At 43.2% G+C, this 12,260-nt stretch overlaps 1 protein-coding gene across 1 annotated transcript in view; it reads left to right on the top strand.

Annotated features, from left to right (window-relative positions):
• LOC102421691 (mediator of RNA polymerase II transcription subunit 26-like) overlaps positions 1-1,294 on the top strand; it is a 1,892-nt gene extending 598 nt beyond the window's left edge. The window contains 2 exon segments of the mRNA XM_014462507.2: positions 18-98; positions 101-1,294. Of these exon segments, the coding sequence (XP_014317993.1) occupies positions 18-98; positions 101-1,294 (1,275 nt within the window).
• The last annotated feature ends 10,966 nt before the right edge of the window (positions 1,295-12,260 follow it).

Genomic DNA, 12,260 nt, shown 5'->3' with positions numbered 1-12,260 from the left:
TCATGGCTCCCTTGGTTTCCAACTCATCACTCTCCCCATCAATCGAGATAGGTGGGAGCCCCGAGAGCTTCCCAGGTCCCCTTGGACAGTTGCAGGACTCCTGGGCCCTGAGAGCAGCTGCTCGAAGCAGGTCAGGAATGACAAGCAGGGCATCATGATCCCCATCAATTCTGTGAGGTCGCACACCAGCTCCCCAGGTCTGGGCAAGCCCTCCAGGCCCTGCGTGCAAAGCAAGGCTGCAGTGCAACAGCAGCTGGAAAGGGCGGACCAGACCTCGGGACCTCCCCACCCCAAAGGGCCACCTCGCAGCTCCTTCAGTCCCCGGAACTCACGGCACAAGGGCTCCTTTGCCCGGCAGCGGAGCCCATACTCACCCAAGGGCTCTGTGCCCAGTCCCTTGCCTCGGCCCCAGTCGCTCGATGTCACGCAGGTGCCGTCACCACTGCCACTTGCCCAGCCATGCACACACCCTGTGCGGCGGCCAGAGCTGTTGCCCAGTGCTGAGAGCCCAGTGCACTGGCTAGAGCAGCCTGAGGGCCACCAGCGACTGGCAGGGCCGGTCTGCAAGGCAGGGCTGTCACCAGCCGAGTCCATCCTACCCCGGGCTGGCTTCTCCCCAGACTCCTCTAGGGCGGACAGTGATGCAGCCTCCTCTGGCGGTTCAGGCCGCAAAAGGAAGAGGAGCCAGCCTCGTGACTACACGGTGAACTTGGGCGGCCAAGTGGCCGAGGCAGGCGTCAAGCCTGTGCGGTTAAAAGAGCGGAAGCTCACCTTGGACCCCATGACAAGACAGATCAAACCTCTGACCCAGAAAGAGCCAGTGCGAGCCGACAGCCCTGTGCACACCGAGCAACCCAGGACAGGGCTGGACAAACCCGAGGCCAAGACCAGCCTCCAAAGCCCCTTTGAGCAGATGAACCGGATGGAGCTGTCGCGCAATGAGATCATTCAGTCCCACCTAAGCCCGCAGAGCAGCTTGCTCTCATCCTCCAGCGCACAAACCCCAGGGGCCCACCACTTCATGTCTGAGTTCCTGAAACAGAAGGAGAGCACCCAGCGTGGGGCCAGGACGCCACAGGTGCTACTGCCTCCAGGCCCATCCACTGACCTCCCGGAGCTAAGCCGCCAGGTCACGCAGAACGATCTGGACAGAATCCACGCCCACCGGTGGCCAGGGGTGAATGAGTGTCTGGACACACTGGGTAACTGGTATGACTGGACGCAGTGCATATCGCTTGATCCGCACGGTGACGGCGGGCGATTGAACATTCTGCCTTATGTTTGCTTAGACTGATGGGCCCCTCAGCCTCTAAGTGCATTCCCTCCTTGCAGTTAGCAGGAGGGTGGCCAGGCCTGGAAGCCTCCAGTGATTTGGAGCCCAGCTGAGGCAGAAGGGAGAGGCGGGAGTCTTAGGTCTCTCTAAGCTCTTCCCTCAAAATTCTCCTTCTTTAGTGAAATGCTGCTACCAGTTTACTAACAAAATTACAAAGGAAGGACCACGTGGAAGGAAGGTCGGCAAAGTGAGTTCAGAACTCTGTAGCAAACCAGCTATAAAACGCATCAGCTCCCCACCCCAGGAGAGGTTCGGACACGTCCCAGCATCCATGAGCTGGGACCTCAGTTGCAGGCAGGCACAGAAAACCTGTGGGAGAAGTTACCTTTAACACAGTGACAGAAGCATGCACCTCGTCTATCTGCATTTCTGTTCTTTCATTTGGCCCTGAGTGTTTGAGGCAGTGGGCAACCTCATGGCCTATTTGCACCCCATCCAGCCAGTGTTTCCATCATGGTGCCAGATGTAATGAGCTGCTGGCATCAGGTGGGCCCCTGGCCAGCCTGTTTGACCCACACTCCGTGTTTCGTTTCAGTTCAAACTCACGTTTTAAAGAAATGCTGCAAAAATTTGTTTTCTAAAGTTTATTCCATTCCATTTCACCACCAGCCAAATAATGTTCCTTTCTATTTTTTCATTTTCCCTTTTCTGCACATATCTAGAAAAACTTCACCTTTCTAGAGTCTCATCCCCAAAACAAAATGTTCCCACAGGTGCTACCGGTGTGTAAAGCTGTACTATTGGCAAGGAGACCTGTCTGTGCGCTGGAAACACTCATGACCATTCCTTTAGATTCGTTTGCCTGTCATAACGCGATTTGCAAAAACAAGAAGCCTTAGTGAATGTACAGTATCTAGACTTCTGTGTTCTCAGGATGCAGAAGGGAGCAACTTTTCTATTTGGTCCAGTAAGTGGACACCTTGTGATATAAATGTGGAAATAAAAATAAAATAAAAACCATTTGCACAAAAAACAAAACAAACAAAAAAACTCTCTAAAAAAAACACACAAAAAAAACACAGAACCTGGCTGGAGAACCTGGCTAGGCTGCTGATCAACTGAACGCTGTCTCAGAGGCTGTCTCCGTAAAAAGAACCTGGCTATGATGATCGACTGAACCCTGCCTCCATGTCATTCCTTCTTTGCCGATTCCGTCCACACCTTTGGGAACCCCTTGGCCTGCTGGGGTTGGACCCCAACACTTTCCATGCATTATTTCCAGTAAAACATTTAATGCATAAATTCATCTCACCCATCTCTATATTAAAAATGCCCACACCTACGTATCTAGCTCAGGACCCCCTGCTGAAGTACAAACTTGTTTGTCCAGCTGCCTACATGGTGGCTCCACTGGAACATTTTTTAGGCATCTCAAACACAACATGTCCAACATGAAACTTCAATCCTTTTTCATTTTTAAAATCCCCTCAGGCTTCCCAAACTCAGTAAATGACTATGTCATCTATCTTGCTGCTTCAGGCCAGAAACCTAGGACTCATCCTTGATTTTTATTTTTCTGCTCTTCTTCAAAATAGTCTTGTTGGATTAATCTCCAAAGTGTTTCTCAAATCCATCCACTTCTCTACACTGCCATTGCCACCAAGATAGTTCCATTCATCAAAATAACTTAAAGGACCATTACCATAGCCTCCTAACTGGTCTTCTTGCTTCTTCTGCTCTCTCTCTCTCTCTCTCTCTATTTTATTGTTGACAGTATTACAAATGCCCCCTCAACCTTGCCCACCTCCACCCAGCCCCCACCTCCTCTTCCCTCTGGCCATCACCTCACTGTTGTCTGTGTAGATGGGCGATGCATATATGTTCTTTAGCTAATCTCTTCACCTTTTTCATCCCATCTGCCCTTCCCACCTTCCCTCTGACAGCTGTCAGTCTGTTCCATATATCCATGTCTCTATTTTGTTCATCAGTTTATTTGTTCATTAGATTCTACATATAAGTGGGATCATATGGTATTTGTCTTTCTCTGACTGGCTTACTTCACTTAGCATAATAATTTCCAGGTCCATCCATGCTATCACAAAAGGTAAGAATTCCTTCTTTTTTTTATGGCTGCATAACATTCCATTGTGTTTCTACCCTGCACCCTGCAACTAGTGTTGCATTCGGCTTCATCATTCATTTGCTTAAATCTTTCAGTGGCTTCCTGCCTTGGCCTGTCGGGTGCTGCCTGATCTACTATTGACCCATCCTACTCTCCCCATCACTCATATGTACAACCACACTGGTCTTTCAGTTCTTCAGCGACTCCAAGGCTCTTCCTCTGCCCAGCACACTCTTCTCCCAACTGCATCATTGGATTCATATCTTGCAAGTTTCATCTAATATGTCATTTCCTCCTAGAGACCTTTATGGACTCTCCTCTCCAAACTACCTCACTTCTCAGACCAGCCTTTATTTCCTTAATAGCATTTATCACCAATTTATAATATTCAACTTATTCATCTATTTTGTTGTTTATTTTATTGAATGTAAGATCCATCATACACTTATCTCTGCCTTGTTTTGACTTATCCTCAACTGGTTCCTTAGAATACAGCACAGACAAGGCTCACGAAAGAATATATTTTAGTTCTGTTAAATGCATGTAAATGTCATGAAACTTTGATGTGTAATAAAAAAAAAGCATAGTTTATGTTGTTCATTATATTCCAGAAATGAGTGAGATCATGTGATATTTATCTTTCTCTGACAGAGACAGAGAAGCATTGATCAGATGCTCAAACCTCAGAGGGAAGGTAAGGGAGAGTGGGGGTAAAGGGGAGAGATCAAACACAGGACTTGTATGCATGCATATAAACATAACCAATGGACACAGGCACCAGGAGGTGAGGGCATGAGCGGGGGTTGGGTGGGGGGAGCAATGGGGGAATAAGGACATATATGTAATACCTAATCAATAAAAATAAATAAATAAATAAATAAATAAACAAAACAAAACAAAAAAAACATATAGTGATTGCTTCTTGAGCTTTTAGGAGAAAATGCTAGACTAATGGTTCCCAAGCTGTATTATATGCAGTGATGAATTAAGAGGGGAAAAAAAGGTGGAAAAATTGTGTTGCCAGGATTTTGCCATTACTATTGAGTAAGTGTATATAGAAACAACAACAAAAAAAGCCACACTTTCTATATCCACCTTCATTCTACCAGACAGAATAGTGGAGAGCTAAGGAAATTCTAGGACAAAGACACTCTCAAGGCATGGAAATGGAAACAGTATGGTGGCTTTGCGAAAAATCTGTAAGATTGTTAGAAGAGAGTTACCAATAAAGAATTCGAAAAATTTGATAGGTTTGGGTGATGGTTGAGAGCTTTATGCACTATGCAGAAGCATTTGGACTTTATCCTCTAGAATGAGCAAATCTGTAGGAAAATGACATGGTTCAATTTGCATTTAAAATTATTGTTTTGTGGCCAATGTAGCAAATGGTTTGGAGGCAAATGAACACAAAACAGTTAGAAGGTTGTTATAATAACTTATGAGCAAAATGTTGGCTCAGGCTTGAGGTAAGGCAGTGACACTGAGGATGATGGGAAAAGACAGGTTTTTTTTTTGCTCTGAGCTCTTCTTGGAATGGTTCCTCAGAGGCCTCAACTAAGTCCCATTTCCAGTTTTGACTTGTATCATCTACCTCTGGGCTTTAGAATGAATGTCATATTATTTATCTGTTGACCTTATAGCTCCCTTTTTTGATGAATAATATATTTTTAAAAACCACTACACTATAGAGCCTTTACTGTGAGGATTAAAATAATAAATGGATGTGAAAGCACTTTGCAATGTACCACACAAATGGAAACTATTTTTATTACCAGTAAGTCAATTTAGTTTGCAAAGAGAAAAATCACTTTCCCACATGTAAGCTCCCAGAAGCAGACTCCCCAGGCAGAATGAATCACTCTTATAACCATAGCACTTTTTCTTACTTCTATCATAACACCTCCATTAATTATAAATTGTTTATGCGTTGGATTTTCTTTGTAACATATAAATCCTTTAGAGGCAGGGATAGAGCCTTATGAATCTTTGCAGCCTGGTTTGTGGTAGACAGTAAGTGCTCAGTAAATGTTAATTGCATGCATGAATGAATGATTCGTTCCCAGAAAAGGATAAAGGCAGGTGGTAGGGAGCTGATAGTGACTTCAAAGTTAAAATAAATAATAGAGTAAATACATTAAAGTGAAAGGCTCAGAGAGATGATCATATATTTTATTTTAGTCTAGAAGATATACATAGATTTACTATACTGCCAAAATTCTGTAACAACTCGATCTTAGTAAAGTTATATATTTTATAACACTGATAATTAAAAATCCTTTTGTAGTGTTGTATTAATTTACCCATTCATTTAGCCAATCTATTTCCAATGGTTAAATACAGAGCATTGTGCTATGGGTTTTAAATAGACATGCCCCTGCCCTCATAATGTTTACTATCCAGTGGGGGCTGGGGAATTTTATTAATTTAACTGAGATCACAGAACTAGGAAGGGACCAAGGCAGGTGGATTGATTACAGTGAAGAACATCAGGGTTATTTTAAAAAATATATTTTTATTTGTTGATATTAGAGAGAGGGAGAGAGAGAGAAACATTGGTGTGAGAAAGAAACATTGATCAGTTGCTTCCCACATGCTTCCCAACCAAGGATGGAACCCAGAACCTGGGTATGTTCCCTGACTGGGAATCAAACCTGCCACCTTTTGGTATAAGGGACAATACTCAACCAATTGAGCCACACTGGCCATGGCAAGGGTTATTTTTTGTTTCATAATTAGTGGCCTAGTGCACAGATTCATGCACATTGAAAGGAAATTAATTAGAAGGTGGCCGGTGGGGCGGGACTGGGTGAGATGGGCCAGACATGCCCTGGAGTCAACCTCCCTTGGTCCCTCCCTGGTGTGTGGAGTGAGTAGGGTCCCTCTGGCAGGTGGAGTCCCTTGGTCTGGCCTGTGGGGATCAGGCTGAAATTGGCTCTCCAACATCCCCTGCGGGGTCCTGGAATGTGAGAGGGCACTCTGCAAAGTTGCTGTCATACAGGGTGTGGACGCAAAAGCAAGTGTGCAGTAAACCAGATTCGGGGCCCACAGTGTCCCAGCAACAACATAACCCATGCCTGAAGGTGGAATCGCATGGCCCTGCAAGGAATAGGGCTCCCTCCTCTCTGGTTTAGGGGTGCATCACCTGAGAACCGCCACTGCCAAGTCACTGCAGCTCGGCAGCTCCTGCATTGAACGTCTGCCCCCCCCTGGTGCTTAGTGCACATCATAGCAACTGGTCAGACGGTCAGACACTTAGCATATTAGCCATTTAGCCATTAGTCCCTTGCAGTCACTGAGGTTAAGTCAATAAGTACTAATGGAATACCAACAGGGACAGATGTATAAAATTATAATGAATTATAATGATAATGTTTCCATCCTCATGGAGTTTTTGGTTTGGTAGAAAAATTTAGAAAACTGACCACAATCATAAGATGGGATTTTAATAAAAGATTGACAGATCTTTTGGGAGAAACGGCTTGTAGGAGCTGAGCAGGATCTAGGTGTGGTCTACAATGTGTCCTGGGCGTACAGATCAGAAGACTACTATTTCAGACTTTGCTGCACTTAGCATAATGCTCTCCTATGCTAAGTGACATAAGCTGGCCAGAGAAAGACAAATACCATAAGATTTCACTTATATGTGGAATCTAATGAACAAAAGGAACTAACAAACAAACAAAACAGAAACAGACCCATAGCTGTCAGAGGGGAGGGGGTGGAGGTGGGTGGGTGAAAAAAGGTGAAGAGCTTAAGCAATAAAATAAAATAAACCCTCGTAGACAGACAACAGTATGGTGATTATCGGAGGAAAATGGGGTGGAGAAAGGCATAAGGTAAAGGGGGAATAAGTGGTGATGGAAAGAAACATGACCTGGGGTGGTGAACATCCAATACAATATACAGATGATGTATTATAGAGTTGTACCCCTTAAATCTATATAATTTTATTAATCAATGTCACCCCAAGAAATTCAATTTAAAATGTTCTGGGTAAATAAATAAATAAATAAATAAATAAATGACTTTGCTCCAGTTCTCCTGGTTGGAGGAATATGGGAAAGACACTCACATTTTTGGGCCTCACTGCCCTCATTTGTTAAATATGAGCAATAACAGGTAATGTTTCTACTTTATTTTGAGAATTAATTGGTTGAGATAAGGGAGGGAAAGCAGTTTCTAAAATGCAATGCAGATATATGATAAAGAAAGCCAATTTCCTTGAACCATTGTTCTGGCATATGAGCCATCAAATAAGAAAAAGCATAGAGAAGTGATTTATAAATTCTTATCCTTAGTATGTAATGTAGTGCCTGTCACATAGTAAGTGCTTAATTAATACTTGTCGAGATTGGTTCCTGAATGGCTGAAACCAAGCCCCCTCTCCTCTGGCTTGTGGGGAAGACATATTGCACCCAACCTCTTGTGACCTTTTCAACACATCGAGCCATTGTCAATAAATAGAGTAGTTATAATCCAAAGTGCCCTTTCAATTGGGTATTTTTGTTTGTTCATTTGGTTGTCAGAGATGCATGTGTGTGACTGTGTATGTGTGTGTACAAGAACATATTGGAGAGACCTGGTGAACTGTCTTCACATCTATTTGGTTCTGTTAAGCATCTGTTTGCACCTCTTTACTGGTGAATATTCATAGCCTGCAGCACTACTGGTGTCTAGAATAATAGCACAAATTCTCCGTGGATGTTTATATTTCAGCAGGCATTACAGACATAAGCTAAGGAGATAAAGCTTAAGCCTGGTAAGGCTATCCACTAGCCAGAGAGAAGATTTATCTGAGGAAGGCTGGCTTACTTAGCACCAGCAAACCACACACCCATAGGCAGTTATCAGTCTGCCTACCAAGATAACCGTTAGCTTGGATCAGTGGCTGGACATGTCCATGCCTTTGATATGGATATACCGCCTGCAAATCTTAATCTCACCTGTAATTACAATGTTAATATTAGTAAAAATTATAAGAAGTTTTTTTCTAGTCTTAATATTTATTTAATGTCACTCAAAATTGTTTGTACAATAAAATGTTATTAAAAGAGAATATGCAAAACTTTTGTTTCCATGAAGATGGAATAGATGATTTGTCCCTATTCCTTCCACTAAGGACAATTGACAATCATTGAAATTATGTATAAAATAAATATAGAATATCTAAAAGTTGGAGTGAAGAAGGAACATTGCCAGGAACTTGGAACCTGAGAGACAATAATATGGTGAGGTCCTTGGGTGTTCTTTTGGCTCATATATTCTAAAATTGGATCTGGAGAAGCTCGAGCACTAAAAATGCCAGCAGGTACAAACAAAAAGGCCCCAACCCTAGCTGGTTTGGCCCAGTGGATACAGCGTCAACCTGCGGACTGAAGGGTCAAGGGCACATGCCCAGGTTGGGGGCTCGATCCCCAATGGGGGTGTGCAGGAGGCAGCTGATCAATGATTCTCTCTCATCATTGATGTTTCTATCTCTTTCTCCCTCTCCTTCTTCTCTGAAATCAATAAATATATATATATTTTAAAAGGCCCCAACAGAAGCCTGCTGTCTGTAGCCCAAGGACCAAGGAAGGGCAGTCTCACCAGCTCTATTCCAGCCAAACACTGCAGAAAAATCATGGCTTTACCCTCATTGGTGTCAGCAAAGACAAGTGGATAACCTAGAGATTCACTCTGGCTGGGATGTGACAAGGGTGGTATGAGAGAAGGTGAGCAGGGAGCCAGGACTTCCAGTCCTGCTGAGTAGTCACAAAGCTCTCCCTTCCATCCACAGTATCAGGGGAGACCATGTGTGAAGCCTGGACTTTCACCTGCGCCTGCAGTAATGAGGCTCTCCTGCCTCTCCCTATTGGGCTGATGGCAGAGGAGACCTAGAGAAGAGTCAACCACTGGCTGGTGTGGCTCACTGGTTGAGTGTCCACCTATGAACCAGGAGGTAAAGGTTCGATTCCAGGTCAGGGCACTTGCCCAGGTTGTGGGTTCAATCCCAGTAAGGGGTGTGCAGGAGGCAGTTGATCAATGATTCCCTCTCATCATTGATGTTTCTATCTCCCTCTCCCTTCCTCTCTGAAACAATAAAAATATATTTTTTAAAACAAAATACTTTTATCAGTATCCAGTGGTCATGCAGCCATACAAGCCCTGTGATAACAATGGAGGACATGTGGGGATGAGTAATGGGCACTCTTAATCCTCCAGGTCAGGGGGTCAGAGGAGGCCTAGAAGGCAGTGGGTCTCCCACTTCTCCCAGTAGTTCTGGGGAGCCCCTACCCTCCTTAGGTGTCAACAGAGGCCAAGAGGACCCTGTGCTTCTCTCTCTACCTGGCCATCATGAAGCAACACCCCACTTTCCCTGACAGAGCAATACTTCAGAAAGGTAGCCAAGATATAAATAAATCTGTAGTTTCTTAACACAACCCCGAAAATGTCTAGGTTCAGGATGAAATGATTCATCACAGAGAGAACCAGGGAAATTTCCACAAGAGTGAGTAAAGGCAATGAATGCTAACACCGGCATAACAGAGATGCTGGAAGTCTGCAGCCATTTTTTCAGCTCTACCCTCCTTTTCCTCTCTTTTCCATATCCTAGTGACACAAATGTTAAAGTTTTTATGATGGTCATGCAGGTCTCCGAGTGCCTGTCTGTCTGTCTCTCTTCAGTTTGTTCTCTGTTATTCAGATTGGGTAATTATTGTTCTTCCTTTCAGCTCACTAATTCTTTTTTTCTGTCCTTCCATTCAGCTGGCATGATTTTAAAGCAGCCATCATAAAAATGCTTCAATGAGCAATGACAAACATGCTTGAAACAAATTAAAAAATAAAAACCACAGCAAACAATTAGAAGCTATACAGAAACTTAAGTTTTAGAACTTTGAAATACAATAACCAGAATAAACAATTCCATGGATGGACTCAACAGCTGAATGGGCAATCAGAGGAAAGAAGCAGTAAACCACAAGAAAGAAGGATAGAAATTACCCAGTCTCAATAACAAGAGAAAATAGGCTCAAGTAAAAATGATCAGCAACTCAGGAACTTGTGTGGCCAGGACAAAAGGCCTAACGTTTGTGTCACCGAAGCTGGGAGGAGAGGGGGAAGAGGTTGAGACAAAAAAGTGTTTAAAGAAATAATGGCTGGAAACTTCCCAAATTTGGCAAAAGACACAAACCTATGGATTCAAGAAGCTGAGAGAACATCAAACAGGATGAACAACAACAACAACAACCAAAATCCATGTCAAAACAAGTCATGCATGTAAAAATTAGAGAGGAAGAGAAATCCTGGAAGCAGTGAAAGAGAAAAAATGTAATATCTATACAGGAAAAACCATTCAAATAACAACAGATTTCTCATCCAAAATCACAGAGGCCAGAAAGAAGCAGCACAACAATTTTTATGTGATGAAAGAAAAAAACAACAACTATCAACTCAAAATTCTAGATCTGTAAAAATATCCTTCAGAAATAAAGGGGAAATCCATGGTAAGGCAAAGGACCTAAAATTGCTAAAACAAATGTGAAAAATAGGACTGGAGTATGAGGAATCACCTTACCCAGTTTCAAGATTTCTGTAGCTATTGTAATAAAGGTTGCATATTACTGGTGGAAAGACCAATGGATTGTACTGGAGAGTGAATCCATAAGTAGACCATAAAATATTTCCCAAGTTATTTTTGGCAAAGATGAAAATTCAATGGAGTAATGATAACCCATTGGACAAATGGTGCTAGGACAATTATAATCTACTAGAGGCCTGGTGCACAAAATTCTTGCACTGGGGGGGGGGGGGGGGTTGTCCCTCAGCCCAGCCTGCACCCTTCCAATCTGGGACCTCTCGGGCCTAAACTGGCAGTCGGACATCTCTCTCACAATCCGGGACTGCTGGCTCCCAACTGCTTGCCTGCCTGCCTGCCAGACTGCCCCTAACCACTTCTGCCCGCCAGCCTGATCACCCCCTAACCACTCCCCTGCCAGCCTGATTGACGCCTCACTGCTCCCCTGCTGGCCCGGTTGCCCCCAACTGCCCTCCCCTGCCGACCATCTTGTGGTGGCCATCTTTGACCATATGGGGGCGGCCATTTTGTGCAAGGGCGTGATGGTTCATTTGCATATTACCTCTTTATTATATAGGATAGACAAATAAATGAACCTCAACCCAAGCTTCACACCTTATACAAAAATTAGTTCAAAATAAATCATATATTTAAATATGAAGCACAAAATCATTAATCTTTTAGAAGAGATCATAAGAAGAGACTGTTGTGACCTCGGGTGGGGTGAAGAGTTCTTAGATGTAACACTGAAAGCATGATCCATAGAAGAAAAAGTGGATGAATTGAACTTCATCAAAATTAAAAACTTTTGCTTTGGGAATAACATTCTTAAAGAGATGAGAAGACAAGATACAGACTTGGAGAAAATATTTGAAGACCACTTATCTGACAAAGGACTAATATCTAGAATATATAAAAACGTCTCAAAAACTCAACAGCAAAGAAACAAATAATCCCATTACAAAATGATCAAAAGTCATGAACAGATATTTCACCAAGGAGGAAAAACAGATGGAAAATAAACTTATGAAAGTTTGTTCAACATCATTTGCCATTCTGGAAATGGAAATTAAAACCACAGTGAGATAATACTACACAGCTATCAGAATGGCTCAAATGAAAAACAGGGACAATATGAAATGCTGGTGAGAATGTGAAGAAACTTGATCTCATGCATTTGTTGCTGGTGGGAATGTAAAATGCTACAGCCACTCCTGGAAATGGTTTGGCAAGTTATTTATTACCTAAACATACAACTATCACATAATCCAGCAATTCTACTTTGGGATATTTGTCTCAGGGAAATGAAA

The sequence above is a fragment of the Myotis lucifugus genome, unplaced genomic scaffold (assembly GCF_000147115.1).
Source record: "Myotis lucifugus unplaced genomic scaffold, Myoluc2.0 scaffold_183, whole genome shotgun sequence".
In the NCBI taxonomy this organism is placed as follows: Eukaryota; Metazoa; Chordata; class Mammalia; order Chiroptera; family Vespertilionidae; genus Myotis; species Myotis lucifugus.
The sequence above is the reverse complement of the archived record's forward strand: the minus strand, read 5'-3'. Positions and strand labels throughout refer to the sequence as shown.